The sequence below is a fragment of the Mastigoproctus giganteus genome, chromosome 4, assembly GCF_048544385.1.
Source record: "Mastigoproctus giganteus isolate SK-2022 chromosome 4, ASM4854438v1, whole genome shotgun sequence".
Taxonomy (NCBI): Eukaryota; Metazoa; Arthropoda; class Arachnida; order Uropygi; family Thelyphonidae; genus Mastigoproctus; species Mastigoproctus giganteus.
Window position 1 is genome coordinate 8,973,695 of NC_143578.1, and position 23,358 is coordinate 8,997,052.

The following is a 23,358-nucleotide window of genomic DNA, read 5'->3' on the forward strand; positions in this document are numbered from 1 at the left end:
AAAAATTAGACTCAAAGATTTAATGCTGTAATAAAATAGCAAACATAATAAAGGCTAAACAGAAATAGCAAATTCATTTAAACTTCTTAGAATCCAAGTTAGAATGCATATTCACTTCTGAATTCTAAGGCTACATCTGCTGCTTTTCAGTAACCAACGTTTTTTAAACACTGGAAATTCTATTTTCACAAACACTACCTAAAACTTTATTGTACCATGCCTTTGTCCTCCATGTCAGCACAATATATCACCCTCTGCCAGTCATTTAGAGAGGTCTGATTACCATTGCCAACTTATATAATTTCTGAAATGCTCTTTGATGAAGGCCAATCTCATGTGAAGTAGAGTTTTGCTTTATGAATTACAGGTTTTTCAACCTGCACAATGCAGCATAAATGAAAACACACTTCTACAAGTTCCAGCACCATAAAATAGGAATTTGAATTTGTACCATGCTTTTGTATTCTCAATATGTCTAATTGAATTTAACTGTTTTTGATACAGTTAAATTCAATTAGAAGTTCTATATAATTGATATTACTGTTTCTCTCTAAAATTTGACAGCTGCATCCTTTGTGTTTCTGTGATATTTAGAATCATGGTTGATCCAAATTCATTTTAATTTTACCAGTGTCCCCTTCTCCACTACTTAACTGAAAATTTTCACTTACTTGATGATTTACTTCTTAAATTAAGCTACCTTTCTGGTATTCAATTTCATGTAGTAAAATACATTACAGACTTAGATATAGCACTAAACTGAAAGTTTTTATTTTTTGTGTGAGCCAGCCAAAAAAAAAATAAAAAAAAACACTACCATATGTATTTTCTTTTTCCATAGGTATGTACCAATCCAGCAGGCCTCTGACCAGCAATAAGATTATTTTAATAACGATAGCTCTTCTCTCTTATGTTCTTGATCATTCCCATTAAACCTATAAAACATGATGATATAGGTCTAGAAGGAATATTTCATACTTATCACTTATGTGGACAGCTGTGTGTTCAAATCTTATCGACTAGAGAAATTTCTTAAAGGCCTTTCTATCCAATATTCATTTAGCCAATCTCAAGGCAGCAATATGGTTTTGCCATGAAATATTCTTGATTTTCCATATGTTTTAGTATTATTACTATTAAAGTATGAATAGTATTAGTACAACAAGCTCACTGTCTGTTTTTTTAACTATGGTCTCCATACCTGTATAAAGTATTCCAGGTGCAGTCTCCCCCAACTCCTTTATACAGTGGAATTATAACCTCCTTATCTCTTCAAGCAATTGTGCAATAATTCACTGACAGGACACCATGGGTCCCTCATTACTAATTCATCAACATGATAACATGGATCCCTCCAATCTACCACACACAAAAAAATTCGTGGCTGCCTATAATGTATCATAACCCAAAAATCTCTTTCTTCCTCTACTGTTTTTAATTCAGCCTCTCCAAGGGCAAGTTATGTTGGAGTTATTTCCCAAGTGAAAAATCTTGCATTTTGCAACATAAAAACATAGTTGGCCAACAATAAAACAATCTTCTGTAGAGCAACAAAATAAACAATAGCAAATATACTCTTCAACAAGTGTAGAGATGTATGCTTTTATGAAAACAGTGACTTTTATAGATTTATGTAATGAATTGAACTTATCCTAGGTTCATTAGAGGTTTCTTTTTCCATTTTACTATATAGTTTTAAAGGTAGATATAAAAATATAAAGGTAGATTTGTATAAAGATAGTAAAGATAGAAAATATAATAAAGACAGAAAAAATATTGAATGGCCAAATGCTACACATGGAGCACTCTCCTATATGGATGTGAGACCTGGGTCATGTGGAAGGCAGAAATCAGGAAACTGGAAGCCTTTGAGATGTGGAAGCTCGGAAGAATGCGCAAAATTCCATGGACAGATGGAGTCACCAATGAACAGGTCCTTAAGAGGGTAAGGCCCACAAGGACACTACTAACTATAATTGCAAAGAGAAAGACTGCCTGCCTGCATATTATAAGAGGCCCATATTTATGACCTGCAAGGAAAGATTAAAGGCAAAAGAACACAAGGAAGACCAAGAAAAAAGTGGCTTGATAACATCAAAGAATAGACAGGGAGTCTTACGACACAAGAACTATTTCACAAAGCAAGAGACAGAGTTGGCTGGAAAATGTTTGTCCTCAATGTTCAAATTGAACATGGAACCTGAAGAAGAAGAAGAAGAAGAAGAAGAAGACAGTAAAGATAGCATAGTATAAATATAAAAATAGTAGATTGTATAAAGATAGATTGTGTTCCTTCAAGGATCTGATTATTTTGTCCATTATATTCTTAAAATAATAATGTAAACTGCTTTTCTTACTTTTCTTTTCAATTCATAACTCTAGATTTAAAAGTATTATGGTCTATTTACAATTTGTCAATTGTATTTATGAAGGCTTACCCCTCCCCACAACATTCAAAGTAAATTACAAGAAAAATGCAGGCCACCAACATGTATGTAACAGGGCTATTCAGCCTTTAGTAATGCAAATGAAGTTGCGCAGTTTAAGCTATTCAGTAAGAATGAAAAGGACCTGGGGGTAATTGTGCAGGCAGATATGAAGTTCTCTGAGCAGTGCAGACGAGCTGCAAGAGTAGCTCATGGTGTCTTGTCAATGATATACAGGAATTTTTCTAGCAGGGATAAGGAGGTGATTATTCCCTTGTATAAGGCAATGGTTAGGCCACATCTTGAGTACTGTATACAGGTCTGGTGGCCTCATTTCAAGAAGGATGTAGAGCTGCTGGAACGGGTGCAGAGAAGGGCAACAAGATTAGTGAATGGAACAAAGGGTTGCTCTTACGAAGAAAGGCTTAAGTTTTGCAAATTACAGAGTCTGGAGACTAGGCACCGGCGAGGTGATCTGATAGAGGTGTATAAGGTTTTGAATGGTTTGAGCATGCTCAATGCCAATGGGATTCTTCATCTTGCTCAGAATAATCACCTCAGAGGGCATAAATTCAAATTGAGGAAGGACGGATGTCGGATAGATGTGCGAAAATTTGCCTTTGGCCAGCGGGTGGTTGGTTGGTGGAACCGACTTCCGTCACTTGTTGTTGAAGTTGATAGCCTAAACAAATTTAAAGCTCAACTGGACAGGTATTTCGAATGAACGGAGGGGTGAAATGGGAGTGGTGTGTGTTTTGTTTTTTTTTTTTTTGGCTGGTGCTGAATAAGCTTGCTTTCTTGCATCATATGCCTCTACTAATGCTAATGCTAACTCCTGCAGTGTTTCTAAAATAAGCGTTTTTAAATTCAATAGACATAAACTTATAACATATAAATTAGTGCAGGAAAAAGCAGAAATAGCATTATCAGTAATAATACTGTAATTTTGCTTTTCCCATTTAATAATCTCATTTAAAAGGAAAAGAACATTTTCATATATAAGAAAGTTCCAACTTACCTTCATCTTGTAATTCAGCAATCTGCTGATCTTTTTCCTTTAAGAGGTTGTCAATTTCTCTTATGCTTAACCTGTAACAAACAATTTTAACTGTACTTTTCAAGCCATAAAGGTACATAAGATAACTCAACTAGAATTGTCTAAAAATTACTTGTTAATTTTTGTGGCCATTGCTAATACTAATACTAATACTTAAAGTACCTACTTGAAAATAACAAGTTATATTTTTAGGCACAGCAAATGTGGGACCCATTGAGTTGCAACCTTTTGCTTTTGTAATACTTCAGTTAAAATTCAGCGAGCAAATAATTTCGACGTTCCAGATTCATTGGCTATTTCTTCACAGATCATAAGTCAATCTTCCTCAAAAATGTTGGTAACAATGACTGCTGATGTGTTGTGTATAGATGCACTTGATCTACCCGAGCAATGCTTATCTTGAACACTGATTTGACCCTGAAGAAACCTTTGAGAAATCATGCTATAATCTACTGTTGACTCACTGCACATAACAATTCACTTCCCATAACAATTCATAAATTTGTGTCGGCATTCAACCATGTAAAGTTTCAATTTTGGTAAAAGATCTCTGATCTGAAACTAATGTGACCTGAAGCCATATCACCAAACGTTTTTTAAAAGCCCTCTACCAAACATTCAATGCAAAAATTTTGTTTCATGCACACTAATACCAAAGTTAAACTTTAAATTATTATCCTGAATTTCAGCTGTACAGACATATGGAGTGAGGACATGTGCAGTGTGCATTACTTTTGGGATAACCCTCATAGGTGCTCAAGATAAACCTGAGACCATGCACATCTGTTGTGTAGTGACACTTCAAGGATGGTTGAATAGAAAAATTAAACATATGACATCTGCAGTGCCAATGATATGATAAGAAGAAGACTATTTTGAGGCCTGCTACTTTTGTTTAACAAAGACTGTTAGCTTCACATCTTAAAATAAGAAATTCAATACCCAATTCCACAAAGTAGCCAGTTTCTAAAAATACGAAGAAGATTCAATACCACAATCTGCCTTCTGTAATATGGCTAGTAGCTCATTCTGATAGCATGCCAACTGCCTAAGCTTCCTAAATATGGACCTTTAAAATGAAGATAAAACTTCCATATGTTATGTCATTTTCCCAGACGGTATCCAGAGATAGAACTTGCTTGCACAATACACAAACCTATCTGGATACCACAGCCAACAAAAGAATTTAATACAGTTTTTCTCTTTAACAAAATTTCACTTTCTGCAGTGATACCGATGGCTTAATGGATTCTCTAGGTCACAAGTACAAAATCTGAAGAGTGGAGCTTTTTACAGACTCCCCAAGGGCTCACATCTGGTGAGTATGGGCCTGGCACACCCAGGGTCCTGAGCTGGATATATCATCATTCTTCTCTTTCTTGGTGATTTCCTTCTACTTCTCTCTCTCTCTCTCTCTCTCTCTCTCTCTCTCTCTCTCTCTCTCTCTCTCTCTCTCTCTCGGGGTAAATAGGGAAATTTTTTTTTTGGCTGGTGCAGCATAAGCCTCAGGCTTCCTTGCACCATATGGCTGATAATAATAATAATAATAATAAAGACCATGCTATTGCATAAAGAAAATACCTATCATCTACCAACTGGACATGCTATTCTTTTAAAAGAAACATAAAAATATAGAATTCCTTCTCAAAAAAAATTAATTACATGACATAACTGAAAATTTGTTGTAATCTGAAAGTAGCTATATTTTTACTGTATTTACAACTTGGTTTCACAAAATCTGGCTGTCTTGGCTGTAGGCAGCAGAGCAAAGGGATCCTACTAGATTGTCAGGAGCTAGTCATCTCAAATAGTGCATTCTCCTGGAATGCTAACCACAACTAGCTGATAACAAAAAGTTCCCTCTTCATATCAAATTAGGAAATCAAATTAATGAAAAAACTTGGCAGTGCTGGACAAAGAAGGAGATAGCTTCAACTTGAAACAAAAATTTCATGAATGATACAAAGAATAAAATCTTTAGAAAAAACAGAAGGCTAGATCTAGTGAAGTAAATCTTCAGGCAGCATGTTGCAGATCAGTGGAATAATTTATGCCCCAACTTGTGGTGAGGCAACAAATTTGGCACAACTCAAGGCAGGATTGGGTAATCACTTTTTCTGCAGTAGGAAATGTATAAGGGATCAGATTTTTTTTTTTAAAGATGCAGAAAAAACCTGCTTCCTTGGTGATTCTTATTCTAAGTTCAGAGTTATTTGGTAAGGATGTGATTTTGTCTAGAAATCTGATACTGCTGAAAATGAGCAGCAAACAGAGGTGGAAGTTATACTTGCACTGCTTCTACTGGAAGCAGCAGCCTAGAGAGCAAGTTGCTGGAGATTTCAGGAACTGCTGGGAGTCATCATGAAAGAATTAAATTCATGGGCTGCATTAGTGTAACCAAGAGTAAGAACAGGTGCATGTATACTTGCATGTACAGCAATGCTACAAGTATGGTAAATAAATTTGATGAATTTGAAGTGCTGGTCAAAACATCAAAGGTGGCACCTCTGTATTCAGGTGGGCAGGAGCAGCAGCAGTGCGTAGCACACACTTCTTGATTAGACCGGGGTTGAGCCCGTGACTACTAAATACGGAGGATGCTGAAAGGTCAGGGAATGACCACCGCATATCCCCGAAGCAATATGGCCTTAGCTGCTAATGCTACTAAAAACCAAACAACAACAACAACATCAAAGACAGATATTGTTGGGATAACAGAGATGTGGTGTCACAGAGATATAAGGAATACAGAATTGGAATTTAGAGAATATAATGTGCACAGAAAGGATACACAGGATAGGAAGGGAGGAGAGGTTATGCTGTTAGTTAAGAAACACATAAAATCTAAGAAAGTCCATCCAGTTTACATTGGTGAACAGTGCAATGTTGAGTCTGTTTGATGTGACATAAGAACTGGGAGAGTAAAAAGAGAGTAGGAGCATGTTGTAGCCGTAATGACTCTCATGAGTACAATGAACAACTATACAGAGAAATGGAGTAAGCCAGTAAATCTGAATGTCTTATAATGGGGGATTTTAACTTCCCAGATATTGATTGGAACTTGTGAGTTGGTCACTTGCACTCTAGCAAGATTTTCAGGATTAATTGGATGATTGTTTTCTAAAGCAGCATGTTCGAGAGGAAACCACAGAGCATAATACTAGTGATCTGATTATCAGCAGTGATTCTTCATGCATTAAGAATCTGCAGATAAAGGAACCACTAGGTGGCAGTTATCACAGTGCACTGATGTGGATTTACTTAAAGATGTAACTACCATCAAGGGTAAAGGGAAGAGTTTCGGCTTTCATAAAGGTGATTACAGTGGTATCAGATGGTTTTTAAATTCTATGCAGTGGGACCAACTGATGATGTTACCAACAACAAATTCTAAATGGGAAGCATTCAAGGAAGTAATCTTGGACGATACTAAGCTTTTTGTTCCTACTAAGAATACTGTTCAAGGTTTAGGCCTAAATGGATGTCTGATGAACTAATGAGACTCGTGGCAGAGAACAAAAATGCATGGGATGCATACAAATTATCAGGTGACACAGAAGCCTATGGTAGATATTAGCTAGTCTGTAATCAAGTCACAAAGGAAAGCAAAGGCAGTTTATGAGAAATCTTTGACAAAGGGTGCAAATTAAAATAGAAAAGACTTCTTTATTTATGTAAACTCTAGAAGGAAGGGAATTAATCAGATTGTCCCACTTGATACAAGCCAGTTGACAAAATGATTGAGCATTTTGCATCTACATTCACACATGAGGAATTCTGTTGGGAAATGGAAGACAGAAGCTTATTAAACTCTAACAGGGAGCTAAATAATTTTGTAATAACTGAGAGCAAAGTGGAAGAGAAATTGCCAAAGTGAAACATAAGAAAGGCACCTGTGGTCGACAGGATCTATCCAGTTACATTAAAGGAGGCGGCAAAGGAAGGAAGCGAACCCTTAGCCATAATTATAACTAAGGGTTTGCTCTGAGTCCAAGCATCCTTGAAATTGTAATTAACAGGTAATTACAAACCTGTTAGTTTAACTTCTGTTATGGGGAAAATAATGGCATCACTGGTTAAAGAAGCATTGCAGGATCATCTAGATAAGACTGCAGTAAAAATTTAGGTACAGCATGGGTTTGTTAAGGGGAAGTCTTGTCTGACCAATTTCATTTGATACTATGATGTAGTCACAAAGGAACTGGATGAAAAAAAATAATTTTGATATCATATACTTGGATTTTGGCAAAGCTTTTGATGCTGTTACACATGGAAGACTACTGTACAAACTGGAGAAGTATGGCATTAACGGCAAGTTGCTACAATGGATAAAAGGATGGTTGAGTGCGAGAAGACAGAGAGTGGTAATCAATGGACACTGATCTTCATGGACTAATGTTATTAGCAGAGTCCCCTCAGGTTTAGTGTTGGGCCCATTGTTGTTTTGTATATTTATCAATGATATTGATGAAGGTATAGCAGGCTTAATGGTTTGAGCAGGCTCAATGCTGATGGGATTCTTCTTCTTGCTCAGATTACGTACCTGAGTGGACATAAACTCAAAACAAAGGAAGACAGTTGTAGAATAGACATATGGAAGTTTTCCTTTAGCCAGCGGGTAGTACTGATTGCTGGAACAGACCTCCATCTGCCATTGTGGAAGTTGATGGCTTAAATAAATTTAAGGAAGAACTGGACAAACATTTGGAGTGAATGGACGGGTAAAATAGGAAGTTTGGTTTTTTTTGGCTGATGCCATATAAGCTTGCTTTCTTGCATCATATGCCTCTACTAATGCTAATGAGTATGACAGCAACAGCAGACTCGTTTTTGCAGGAAATAAGCAGACTGTTTTAGAAGGACTGAAGGTCAATAAATTTTCTTCTCCCTATGGAAAAATTACCTAAACTCAGCATAAAAACCTGGTAGATATTCAAGAAACTGGAGCTGTTTGAGTAGAGCAGTTAAGTTAGACAGAGATCTGCTATCACATGTAGTGAGAGTTAAGAAGAAAACTGACTGTTCCATAAAAAAAAATGGAAGGTAGACCATAAGATAGAAGCTTGTTCAATAAACTTATACCAAACATGACTGAAAGCCTCAGAAATGTCAAGAGAGCAACTACTTCCATTTCTCCAAACTTTTCTATGGAATTCTGCCAATATGAATAACATAAGCCAAAATATTGCACCAACAGATCAATGCTAGTGTAATCCATACTGATGATCAATAATCAGATGGAAAGTTTCCAGACACATAAGAATTAGCAGTTGATGGATTTCTCCTTTACTCTTGAAAAGGGTTGCGGTAAGTACAATGGTATAATACTAGAAGAGAGGGATTCGCCACCCACTTTTAGAAATTGGCTAGTGTGAAAGAGAAAAACTTAGCATTTGTGGATGCCAAAGAAGTTATAGTTATGCTTGTGCTAAATACACTATTTGTGGCCATGGTTGTGCATAGCACAGAAAATATATTTAGATTTCTGAAAGTTATAACCTGTAAAGAAAATAATTTAATCCAGTGAAGAATTATTAACATAATAAAATTATTTCTTCTTTTATTTCTTGATTTACATATGGAATGACACTTTTCCAGAGGCCATGGCTAGAGTCCCTTATAGCAGAAAAGGTATTACAGTGAAAAGATTAGCTTTAAAAGCTAGTCTACAAAAATCAATTCTTGTAGCAACAAATTTTTAATTCTTATCAGCTTTTCTTGTTCTGCTGCACTGTTATTCTGAATATATTATCTCTCTATACATTAAAAAAGTTTTCCTCCTAGTGATATTTATTCGAGCCAATGGGAGAAGAGGGCAGAGCAATTACATCACTACAAATGCACAGGTAAATGATTATATTGTTGTCTTCCATTGACAACTGCCTCCATAATGTTCACCAACCTTGTGCATGTGCTTCACTGTCTAATACATGACCACACTCAGCATCATTGTAATGTCAGCTGATGAATGGACCCGATATAATTTCTATATTTGTAAATAGCTTAGTATTTTGTAAATATTTTAAATATTTGTATAGTTTGCAAATGAAATATTTTAGTTAAATATTTGCATAGTTTGCAGATATTTTAGTTAAATATTTTAGTCCTGCTCTTTCGGATGCAACATTCCTCATCCATTATGGAACCCGAAGCAAAAGGCCTTTTCCTAAGTGACCTATGCAAATTCAGGTAAATAATTATATACTGAAATTTATTCCACCTTGAGAATGCCGCATGGTGGGGGGTAGCCAATGAGAGAAGAGGGATGTGGGCAGTGGTGGGATTCAGCCGGTTCACACCGGTTCAGCAGAACCGATACCTAATTTTTTGTTGAGTTCGGCGAACCGGTTGTTAAAATGGCACTTGTGATCAGGGTTCTCTCTAAGGTGGGCACCTGGTATTCTATCGTATTTAATCTGCATAGCCTATGCCATTTATTAATTCAGCAAGAAATTTTCGTTTAGTATCAATAAAATGAAAAAAATGTATATTCTGACTGATGTTTATCAATGGTAAGTGCTTTGTTTATAAAAGTTTATGATATGACCACACGTGGACAGAACCAGTAAAAATATTCAAATATATAGGCACATATTCGCTCCTGCTCTATAATATATTAAAATAAAACATTTTTAAAATTTTTTGCAGTAGCCCTTAAAAGGATGAAAAGGCAACAGAGTTTGACAGATTTTTTCAATAAGAAACAAAATCAGAATTTGTTTGTATTAGAATTGGCCTTGAATTCAGTTACATCACCAACAATTTTCATTGAACTAGTTGAATTGGAAAAACAAGATGCAGAGACAATATGTTCTTCAGTTATGGAAAAAACTAAGAACTACCTAGAAAAAAATTTAATAGGATTTTGCTCCGATGGTGCCAGCATTATGCTTGAGAGAAAATCTGGAGTGAGCACTAGGATTGCAAAAGAGTTTCCAAACATAATAATATGGCATTGTTTAAATCATCAGCTCCATCTTGTTTTAGATGATTCGATAAAGGAAATAAAGCAAGTAAATCATTTTAAAATATTTATTGATAAGATATATACTAGTGACAAATGGGCCTGGAGTACTGGGGTCCATAGTTTAACAGATATTTATTTAAAGTATACCCAGTAAAATAAAATAAAATAAAATATTTCCAGAAGCTTTCGGAACTCGTGTCCCTTTCTCAACTGACAGAATTTTTGAATACATTACAAGCAAAGTGTGGCACGTTACTCATTCGTCATTGTTGTAGCACGGACGTGTGCTGCCTTGCGCCAGTGATCATCCATCAATAAAACGGTTGTCTCCAGGATTGGATGTATACGCATGCCTTTCTGGCGATTTAATGCCTTAGGGTTGTTCATTATGTTTAGTGACTCTAGCCATAGGCGGTGGCGAAAGTGTCGCGCGTGGTCCACTATCTCAAAGTCGCGCTTGGGGTCAAGATCGTGGTTGGTAGCCCAAAAATGTTCTGCAAGCGCGGACTGGTCAGTTTCGGCAAGCCGGATTGCTCTGTCGTGTTCCGTGAGGCGATCCTGGAGACGTCTCGATGTCTCACCTACGTAGCAACTGTTACAGGCCCTACAGGTGATACGGTACACTACATTGCTGCGTAAGACAGGTGTGACAGGGGTCTTCACACTGGAGACAAGTGAACGTAGGTTCCTACCTGGTAATTGTACACATTTTATGTTGTAACTTCTCAGGATCTTCGAGATACGTCCTGACACTCCTGGATAGTACGGAATGTAGGCGGATGATATGCCGACTTGCTTCGGAGGTCTTGGGTTGGAAGTAAGTTCTTGTGCCTGTAACAAGCATCTGTTTAGTACATGGGATGGATAACCGCATCTGGTTAAGTCCGCCTTCACACGGGAGATCTCGTTACGTCTAATTGTGTCGGTGCTGGAATGGCTCCAGGCCCTGGAGAACAGGGTGCGGGCAGTGCTATTGAGATGGCTTGGAGCGTGGCCGGACCCGTAGTTGGTGAATTGACCGCACCACATGGGTTTGCGGTATACTGAGGTCTCTAGATGTGGGCCTACGCGATGCACTAGCACGTCCAGAAACGGGAGCGAACCGTCCACCTCTGATTCTACGGTAAACTTGATGAAATTGGATAGAGAGTTGAGGTATTCTAGTAGTACCGTTTCAGAACCACGTGGTATTATGGTAAAAATATCGTCGACATATCTACACCACGTTGTAATAGGTGTAGGTGGGTTCTGGTGTATCTGCTTCTCCAGATCTTCCATGGCGATGTTAGCTACTACGGAACTGACAGGGGCACCCATAGCAGTGCCATGTACTTGTTTGTAGAGTGAGTCTTCAAAGGTGAAGATGCTGCTAGAGAGGCATAGGTTGAGGGCGGTACAGATGTCATCAGTGGATAGTGACGTCCTGGATTGGAGGCTTAAGTCGCTCTCAAGGAGCCTTCTGGCGCAGTGCACGGCCTGTTGGACGGGAATCGAGGTGAATAAAGAAACCACGTCAAATGATGCCATGACAGAGTTATCAGGGATTGAAATGTCCTTAATGGTGTTAATGAATTCACTGCTGTTTTTAACGGTGTGAGATGTATTACCTATAAGAGGCGAGAGGAGGCTCGCGATGTGTTTGGACAGTTCATACGTTGGGGCACTGCAGCAAGACACTATAGGTCTGAGAGGAATACCCGGTTTATGGATCTTTGGTAATCCGTAGAATTGTGGTAGTTGGCAGCCAGTAGCACGCAGAAGATGGTGAGTCGCGGTCGGGATCTTCTTATCTTTAAGCCATGCGTGGACAAGTTTATTAACATTTGCTTCCAGACGTTTCAAGACTTTAACGGGAGGATCAGGTAGAAGTTCATATACGTTAGGATCGAGTAATAGGGCCAAGGCTTTCTCTCGGTAGGCTGATCGGTCCAGCACAACAGTCCGGCGCCCTTTATCCGCTCGCTACAGGCAACATTTACGCTTCGCCCACAGATGCAAAAGCAATCGAATTATACCTAAAGGGTTCCGATACAAAGCCCCGTTCCACAACTCTCATATGGATCGTGCCTGCTTTAACTTCAGCCTGCGCACGTTAAATTTATGGATATCCCATCTCCACCGTGAAATCAGGAACGCTGACTACAACAAGTCCAGACTGTTACAACATATACAAGGTAAGGTCTCGCCTATTGTATTTACAAACCTTATACATACCATCTGCCATCGGGCTAGTCAGACCTCGGATACCTACCGTTTACGCCAACAGCGCAAGTTCATAAACTTGAGCATAGAAACTAACTCCTTAAAGACGAACACTCGTTCAGACGACACGACTTCTTTCGTCTTGAATCTAAGTAACAAACAACTGTCCAACGAGCAGCTGAGTGTTTTATCAAACGGTATGAAATTCGCCGTTATACCATCGAAACCTCCCATCACACAGCTCGCTATGGGCATAGAAGCCAGTATTACCAACCTTCCCGAAGAAACTGCCAACGAGATCCGATTCAAGACTGCCGCAGTCCTCCGCAACACTCGAAAAACGTGCTCAAACCTCAACCACCGCCAATGTGCCGCCCTGTCATCTATAAGAAAAGACAACTCCATCGTTGTACTTCCTGCGGATAAAGGGCGCCGGACTGTTGTGCTGGACCGATCAGCCTACCGAGAGAAAGCCTTGGCCCTATTACTCGATCCTAACGTATATGAACCTCTACCTGATCCTCCCGTTAAAGTCTTGAAACGTCTGGAAGCAAATGTTAATAAACTTGTCCACGCATGGCTTAAAGATAAGAAGATCCCGACCGCGACTCACCATCTTCTGCGTGCTACTGGCTGCCAACTACCACAATTCTACGGATTACCAAAGATCCATAAACCGGGTATTCCTCTCAGACCTATAGTGTCTTGCTGCAGTGCCCCAACGTATGAACTGTCCAAACACATCGCGAGCCTCCTCTCGCCTCTTATAGGTAATACATCTCACACCGTTAAAAACAGCAGTGAATTCATTAACACCATTAAGGACATTTCAATCCCTGATAACTCTGTCATGGCATCATTTGACGTGGTTTCTTTATTCACCTCGATTCCCGTCCAACAGGCCGTGCACTGCGCCAGAAGGCTCCTTGAGAGCGACTTAAGCCTCCAATCCAGGACGTCACTATCCACTGATGACATCTGTACCGCCCTCAACCTATGCCTCTCTAGCAGCATCTTCACCTTTGAAGACTCACTCTACAAACAAGTACATGGCACTGCTATGGGTGCCCCTGTCAGTTCCGTAGTAGCTAACATCGCCATGGAAGATCTGGAGAAGCAGATACACCAGAACCCACCTACACCTATTACAACGTGGTGTAGATATGTCGACGATATTTTTACCATAATACCACGTGGTTCTGAAACGGTACTACTAGAATACCTCAACTCTCTATCCAATTTCATCAAGTTTACCGTAGAATCAGAGGTGGACGGTTCGCTCCCGTTTCTGGACGTGCTAGTGCATCGCGTAGGCCCACATCTAGAGACCTCAGTATACCGCAAACCCATGTGGTGCGGTCAATTCACCAACTACGGGTCCGGCCACGCTCCAAGCCATCTCAATAGCACTGCCCGCACCCTGTTCTCCAGGGCCTGGAGCCATTCCAGCACCGACACAATTAGACGTAACGAGATCTCCCGTGTGAAGGCGGACTTAACCAGATGCGGTTATCCATCCCATGTACTAAACAGATGCTTGTTACAGGCACAAGAACTTACTTCCAACCCAAGACCTCCGAAGCAAGTCGGCATATCATCCGCCTACATTCCGTACTATCCAGGAGTGTCAGGACGTATCTCGAAGATCCTGAGAAGTTACAACATAAAATGTGTACAATTACCAGGTAGGAACCTACGTTCACTTGTCTCCAGTGTGAAGACCCCTGTCACACCTGTCTTACGCAGCAATGTAGTGTACCGTATCACCTGTAGGGCCTGTAACAGTTGCTACGTAGGTGAGACATCGAGACGTCTCCAGGATCGCCTCACGGAACACGACAGAGCAATCCGGCTTGCCGAAACTGACCAGTCCGCGCTTGCAGAACATTTTTGGGCTACCAACCACGATCTTGACCCCAAGCGCGACTTTGAGATAGTGGACCACGCGCGACACTTTCACCACCGCCTATGGCTAGAGTCACTAAACATAATGAACAACCCTAAGGCATTAAATCGCCAGAAAGGCATGCGTATACATCCAATCCTGGAGACAACCGTTTTATTGATGGATGATCACTGGCGCAAGGCAGCACACGTCCGTGCTACAACAATGACGAATGAGTAACGTGCCACACTTTGCTTGTAATGTATTCAAAAATTCTGTCAGTTGAGAAAGGGACACGAGTTCCGAAAGCTTCTGGAAATATTTTATTTTATTTTACTGGGTATACTTTAAATAAATATCTGTTAAGATATATACTATTTTTCATCAATCCAATAAGAACCAATTGAACTTTCCAAAATATCCAAACAACTTGGAATTGAAATTATAAAGATTGGTAGAGTTTTGGGACCAAGATGGGCTGCCTGTAGTTTAAGGGTTTAAGGTCAAATAAAAAGTACTTAGGTATGGCTGCCCGTCTTGAAAATATATATTTTATAACTGATTTGGCTTTGATGATTGATATTTTAAACAAAATTTCTCTTCTTTCAAATGCACTGCAAGCAAGAAATATAGACATAATAAAGGCTGAAAAACTCGTGATAAGATCTATTAAAGCATTTCAAATGCTTGGAAAGGAAAAGGGTCCATACAATAAAAAAGTTGATGAATTAATTACTTCAGAAACCTTCAAAAATATAAAATTTGTAGAAAATCATCGATTCGTTGGGCTTCCTCGGGGAAGACTTTTAGAAAACATCGTAACGAATTTGAAAAAAAAAGACTAATGGATTGTGAACATTTAAGACTAATGGAATGTGAGCATTTAAGAGCATTTGTAGCCAATTTAAAGATAGGAATAAATTACAATTTCTCAATTTTTTGGAGCCAGATTACTGGAATATTGAAGAAGTACTAGTTCCATGGAAAGCAGCTGAAGAACAATTGCTCATATTTAATGACATTTTTAATTACCAAATTGATATTAATGATTATCGAGATTTCGTGGAAAACGTTTTAAAAAATTCCCAGAATTATGCAATTCCTGAAAGTGTTCAAAGAATTAAAAATATTGTCAGAACAATTGCTGTAAGTTCAGCAGAAGCGGAAAGAGGTTTTTCAAAGATGAAGATAATATGTTCAGAGAAGAGAAGTTGCCTAACTGTTTCTAATATATCAAACAAAATGACTATTAGTCTAATCAGCCTACCTCTAAAGGAATGGGATCCTACTCCTACAGTGAAAAGATGGTTAAGGATAAATCACTCAGCCGATGATGCTTGGATAAAAGCGAAGAAAATTGCAAGTGAGGACGCCAATCAAGAAGCAATATGGAAATATCTTAACAGTTTTATTGTTTTTTGTCAGGTATTATTTAATATTTTTTCATTAATATTTTAAAACTCTTTCTTATAACATAATCTAGTTTTGTGGACCTCTTTTATTGTTCTTATTTAAGTATTAACTGCATGAAATAATAAACTACCTTTAGGTATATAGTTTTTTTATACTTAGAAAGGTCATTAGAGCAGCGAACCAGTTGTTAAATTATTTGAATCCCACTACTGGGTATAGCATAGTGCTTTGTTTATAAAAGTTCATGATATGACCACACGTGGACAGAACCTGTAAAAATATTCAACTATATAGGCACATATCCGCTCCTGCTCTATGATATATTGCGTAGCACACACTTCTTGATTAGACAGGGGTTCGAGCCCGTCACCATCAAATATGGAGGATGCGGAAAGGTCAGGAAATGACCACCGCATATCCCGGAGCAATATGGCCTTAGTTGCTAATGCTCCTAAAAATCAAATAACAAACAAACAAATCTATAATATATTCAAATAAAACATTTTTAAAATTTTTTGCAGTAGTCCTTAAAAGAATGAAAAGGCAACAGAATTTGACAGATTTTTCCAATAAGAAACCAAAATCAGAATTTGTTTTATCAGAATTGGTCTTGGATGGTACAAAACAGTCACAAGCACAACCACTCCAACTTGAAGAAAGCAGCACGTCAATTATTGAAATGAAAAACGATAACAATTCCAAAATTGAAAATAATCTTCCTGAATGCTGGACAGTGCACCAGTATAACAATTTTAAACAAAAATATGACGGACTGGTAATTTTTAACAAAAAGTTAGGTTGCGAGTATTGTGCAAAATATGACTTTATAAAAGAGAAAAGTGTTCATGTGTCAAAAGAATGGAAATGTTTTCAGATTGAGGCATCAGAGAAAAATAAAGAGGTACAACAAACTTCTCTAAGGAAAAAAAGGAAAGAACGTTTTTCATCAAAAGCTCATAACATTTGTAAAGAGAACTTAAAACAATGTGATCAGGATTCAATAACAAAAGTAATAGATATGATAAATGAAAAATATTTAAGTGCTACTTGTAGAGTATTTAATACAGTTTACAGCCTGGAAAAAAGATGTAAACCGTTTTCAGACATAAAAGATGAGATAGAAGTGCAAATTAAAAATGGATTAGATATGGGAATAGGATTACATTCTCTAACTGCTGTGAAAGTAGTTGATTTCATTGCAAAGGAAATTAAAAAAGAAATATTTAATAAAATTATTGAAAATAATCTGAAAATATGTTTGATTATTTACGAAGCTTCAACGATATCCTGCACACCAGTTATTATACTTTTCTGAAAAGTTGAGGATTCAATTACATCACCAACAATTTTTGTTGAATTAGTTGAATTGGAAAAACAAGATGATGCAGAGACAATATGTTCTTTAGTTATGGAAAGTTTAAATAATGTTGGGCTTACTAAGAACTACCTAGAAAAAAATTAAATAGGATTTTGCTCTGATGGTGCCCGCGTTATGCTTGGGAGAAAATCTGGAGTGAGCACTAGGATTGCAAAAGAGTTTCCAAACATAATAATATGGCATTGTTTAAATCATCGCCTCCATCTTGTTTTAGATGATTCGATAAAGGAAATAAAGCAAGTAAATCATTTTAAAATTTTTATTGATAAGATATTTACTATTTTTCATCAATCCAATAAGAACCAAATTAAACTTTCTAAAATATCCGAACAACTTGGAATTGAAATTTTAAAGATTGGTAGAGTTCTAGGACCAAGATGAGCTGCCTGTAGATGAAGGTCAACCCTAGCTGTGTGGCATGCTTATCCAGCACTACATCACTATTTTTATTCAAATAAAAAGTACTTAGGTATTGCTGCCCATCTTGAAAATATATATTTTATAACTGATTTGGCATTGATGATTGATATTTTAAACGAAATTTCTCTTCTTTCAAACGCACTGCAAGAAAGAAATATAGACATAATAAAGGCTGAAAAACTTGTGATAAGATCTATTAAAGCATTTCAAATGCTTAGAAAGGAAAAGGGTCCATACAAAAAAAAAGTTGATGAATTAATTACTTCAGAAACCTTCAAAAATATAAAATTTGTAGAAAATCATCGATTTGTCGGGCTTCCTTGTGAAAGACTTTTAGAAAACATCGTAACGAATTTGAAAAAAAGAATAATGGATTGTGAACATTTAAAAGCAAGTTGTAGCCAATTTCAAGATAGGAATAAATTACAATTTCTCAATTTTTTGGAGCCAGATTACTGGAACATTGAAGAAGTACTAGTTCCATGGAAAGCAGCTGAAGAACAATTGCTCGTATTTAATGACATTTTTAATTACCAAATTGATATTAATGATTATAGATTTTTTGTCAGGTATTATTTAATATTTTTTCATTAATATTTTAAAACCCTTTCTTATAACATAATCTAGTTTTGTGGACCTCTTTTATTGTTCTTATTTAAGTATTAACAGCATGAAATAATAAACTACCTTTCGGTATATAGTTTTTTTATACTTAGAACGGTCATTAGGGCAGCGAACCGGTTGTTAAATTATTTGAATCCCACCACTGGATGTGGGTCACATGGTACAAGTGGGTGGGACAATTAATCACTACAAATGCACAAGTAAATAATTACATAGGTCATTTCCTGATTAGATATCGATCAATGCATTTTGACAGGTGTCTTTTACGTAGAAAAGATTTGACTTACTCCGTCATAACTCTACATTTTACGTAAAAAAGCGTGCGCGGGGGTTGGCGAGCAAAGCGAGCAGGGGCAAAGCCCCCTAGTATTTTTATTGTGAATATATTATATTTTTACTTAAATATATATTATAATTACATTTTTTCATTGTACCATTTGCCAATGTTCAGCAAATATGCTCAAATCGAGAATGACAACTTAATGAAAACAATAAGTATAAGAGAAAATTGTTAGATATTAGAAATTTCAGAAATTCTCTGCACAATGGAAACAAGACTAGCAAAAAATAATTTTTTTTTTTATTTTGCCAAATACTTACATTGTTGCAGCTTCTTCTTGGGTGCTCTGTAACTGCTTCTTTAAGTCATCTCTTTCCTTAAAAAAAAAAAAATTAATGGATTATAAAAGGTTTTCTAAAACTGTACCTGGTTCATCCATTATTTATATTAGCAACAAAAGTGTCTATGTAATAAAATGAGAAGAAAGGCAAAAAAGAGAAAAGTCTAGTTGTTCTCATCTCCATGAAAAGCCTAACTGTTGCACAAAAAATAGTGTTTTTCCCTTTCAAGATATACAACTACAATTTTTATAATGTTCTATTATAATGTACTATTGCTACTATCTCTCAGAGAGTGCTATACCTCCATCAACCCATTGATGATATAAAACAGTAATATTAAATATTTTTATGTAGCTAAGATATCAAACTGAGGCAAGAGAAATTATAAATTTCGGATTCCCTAAGATCCATTAGAGCATGCACACATCTACTTATTATAAAATGCAAATTTCTGTTTGCATGAATTTCAAGTGAATGTCTCTGTGATATTTTGAAACAACGCATCCTAGTTCAAACAGAAAATTAGTCACATCCTTATGGAAGAAGTGGAGCAAGATTTCAGTCATCACATACCAAAACTTATACAAAGTTCCCCCCAGAGGATTTATATCTTAAAGTCCATGAGAGTCATACTTGATATTAAAAATTTCTCTTTTCTGATCAGATGTTTTTTAATTTAGTGTCCCAATGCATGCTAGAAGGTAGTGCATATTAACCATTTCAGGAATGAATAAATGAAAATGGGCCTGTAGTAGTGGATTCCATGGTTGTATTATTATTAAGATAATAATACAATTGAATGTGCTGTATTATTATTAAGATAATAATAATACAGCACATTCAGTAGAGACAATAACTAAGTAAGTTAAGACAAATTTGTAGCTTTCAGGGTAAACGAACCCCTTCTTCAGCAAGTGAATAAATGCATACAGAATACTAACAAAATACAGATGTTAGAGATGTCTATATTTTGCTAGTATTCTGAAGGCGATCCTGAAGGGTTGACCAGAAATGTTCCATGATTGCGGAGTGATCAGTGTCACCTAGGCGAATCGATCTGTCATGCTCTGAAAGGCGATCCTGAAGGCGTCTTGAGTCCTCCCCTATATAGCAACTGCCGCAATCATGGCATGTTATGCGGTATACTATTCTACGGTTGATGGCGTATACCCTATACCCTAAAGGGTATACACCATCACAGAATACTAACAAAATACAGACATCATAGATGTCTATATTTTGTTAGTAGCCAGTTTATCTCCTGCAGCCTCTCGACTACCACTGCATTAGTCTGGCTAGGAAGAATGGGAGGTTTGAAGTTTGCAGCTTGGGAAATTGGCAGAACAAGGGCTGAGTGGAGAGTTTGTCCACCAATACCAAAGGCAGCTTTACCAGTTGAAGCAGACAGGAGGATCTTCAGTTCGTCTGGGTCAGCTTCTTTGTTAAAATATATACTAAGGGCACTGGTAGATAGCTGTTATTAGGAGACTCTTACCTACTCCAGCACCACCATTGATGAATAAGTAAATTGGAGTAGGAGAAGCAGTCTGAAAGTGGTGGAATATGTGCAACACATCTCTTTGTCCACTGTTTAATTTTCGACTCGGTGAAAGAAATTCTTCTGGAAGAGCAGGTAGCCGCGCAATTTTAGACAATGGATCACCCCCTTGATCTGGGCCTGGTTTCCACCAGGGATTATATCATCCATCACATCTCCATGTTGTTCCTCAAATTCAAAGTTGCCTAATGGAAGGCTACGTGCCTTTCTAGCAGTGTCTGCTTCTTCCTCATCTCTCCAGCTTCGTTCAAAGCTGCTAAAAATGCCATGAATTCTTCCTCACCACCTAGTTTATTAAATTTTATACTTTCTTCCTTGATTACATGACATTGTTCTTCGAATATTGTTTTCAGGTCTAAAGTTGGACAAAGCAACTCTGTTTATTCATTTTGCCAAGGAAGGTATAACTTAAGTTGCTCCCAATAAAAGTTATCCAGATCCTGTAAATTATCACATTGGCGAAAGTGGATTATTCTGCTTTCTTTCTGCATGACATAGCCATTGGCATTCTTAAGGGCCATCCAATTACCTGTTGTTTCTTCATTATCACTGACTGTCATTATTTTTGGTAACTTCTGTTTTTGACGAGCAAGGCGCATGCTTCATATAAGAATAAGTTGCGAAGGTAGCGAGACTCATTTGCTCGAATTCGTTTGGCCGGTTCACATAATGGTCAGTAATACTTGCGAGAAAAATGTTAATTGCAGAAGGGTCGGGATTTCTGAGTTCCATAGCACTCTTGAGGACGTGCACTCTCTTGTCAGGTGGGCTGGTATTTACAAACACTTCACTCTCACTGGTTCTAGACATGGGCAGACCCACTAGGTGGTAAATAGCTTCCTGGCCAGAAATCTCTGAGGAATTCAAGAAGACGGAAACTGTGCGCAATGCTTCCTTCACTCCTCTGTTGCCCTTTCTCACTTCCTCGACAGCTGTCCTGAGCAAGCGAGATATTCCACGATCAGCCTTGTTAATGTGGTTTACAACGTAGAGTGAGCAAGCAAACGGATCCAGAATGTACTGTATATTCATGTTCACTTGGTGAAGAGAAGAGGATTTTCTTGCAGAATGGATTAACCATAACATCCCCTGGACTTCTCCATAGGAATATTTTAGGTTTAGTAAGGGTTGTCCTAACCACAAGGATATATTCATTTAGTTAAAGATTAATGTAATTTAAATATTCATCAAATGTTTTAATATTTGAAGGAATGTCCTCCAATTTTTCCCTAATTGAGACAGACGTTTCTTTTGCTTTTTTTTTGTACAGCGGGTCTTGGGCATCGAGTTCCAGCAAGATTCTAGTGCAATCCATGGGGAAGAAGGGAATCTCAAATCGATATGATCTGCTGGGCTTTGGGTGGCAAGTGGCTGTATGTTTATGTTTTTGGAGAGCAACTAGAGATTCGTCCAAGTCACTACTGTTACAGGTGATGATTGTGTCTACAAATTCAGTCACTTTTTTAACAGTAGATAGATCACCTGGTTGGAAAACAGATGCCCCTTCCAACCATAACATAATGTGAGCACAAGGCAAACCCCTGTGCTGAAATTCTATTCTGTAATAGAAGTGACTGATTTTGTAAGCCCCAAAAGGACCACAAGGGGAATCCCATGTCTTTCTAATTTCCTTTAGCCTTGTCTCAAAATAAGTTGCACATATGAATGGGTCAGCTTGGGTCTTTTCTTGGTAAAGAAGTTCAGCTGCTTCATCGAGTGTGATAGAAATGCTGTCAACAACTTTCTTTAGCAATTTAATAAGCTCAGGCCATCTGGATTCTGCTGCTGATAACGTCACAAATAATGTTGGCACTCCAAATTGCCTTACTGTGGTCAGGAATTTTTTCTTTTCAGCCTCCCAATGCAAAGGAGAGATTTTAATTCCGGCTAGAACTCTGTAACTCTCATCATGCTGGACAAGTTATCAAGTTTGAATGAACCCATCATTCAAAAGATTGCTTGTATAAATACAAGCACGATAGCTTGTACGATAGCATCTGCTCTTTCTTGAGTGCGGTAAACAAGTAATCGGGTCGCACTGCCCTTCGATCATTCCTAGTGATTTCAGAATTGGTGATGTCCAAATGACTTAATTTTATCTTAAAGCGATACCTTTGACCACAATGGACTTTGATAAATGCCAGCTAATCTAAGTGTTCATCAAAAATTAGAGAGAGAGAGAGAGAGAGAACGAGCGAGCAGCCTCTTCCCCTCCCCAGGAGTTAGTTGTTGTTGTTGTTGTTATTTGGTTTTTAGGAGCACTAGCAACTAAGGCCATATTGCTCCGGTGCGGTGGTCATTCCCTGACCTTTCCGCATGCTCCGTATTTGGTGGTGACGGGCTCGAACCCCGGTGTAATCAAGAAGCGTATGCTACGCACTGCTGCTCCTTCCCACCTGGCTACGGAGGCGCCTCCGGGAGTTAGTGTGATGATGACATCACCACAGTCGTCCATCACCACTTAGGGATGCCGTTATTGGAAAAGGTCGAAAGGAGGGCGCTGACTCAGTTTAAAAATTACAGCTATGAATTACAGGCTCCAAAAAAGCGATGTGTTTGCCTTTTTATTTACCTAATTGTTATTTTATAATGTACTTTATACGTAGTCATATAAAGTTATTGTTTATAGTTATTGTTGTGCTGGTTATTTTTATTTTTAATTTAGATAAAGAGTTTTTGTAGATTACTACTTAATATACGTAAAACCGTTATTTCGTTCGAATCTTGCAGCCATTGTTTTTGTATAGAGTAGTAGTCTGAGAGCAAAGTGGAGGAGAAATTGTTGAAGATAAACACAAGAAAGGCAC

At 37.7% G+C, this 23,358-nt stretch overlaps 1 protein-coding gene across 1 annotated transcript in view; it reads right to left on the minus strand.

Moving 5' to 3' along the window:
* Tmf (TATA element modulatory factor) overlaps nt 1-23,358 on the minus strand; it is a 243,980-nt gene that overhangs the window by 172,949 nt on the left and 47,673 nt on the right. The window contains exons 7-8 of the mRNA XM_090371290.1: nt 18,973-19,028; nt 3,445-3,515 (exon numbers count right to left, since the gene is read on the minus strand). Of these exons, the coding sequence (XP_090227416.1) occupies nt 3,445-3,515; nt 18,973-19,028 (127 nt within the window). The remainder of the gene's footprint in view (nt 1-3,444; nt 3,516-18,972; nt 19,029-23,358) is intronic.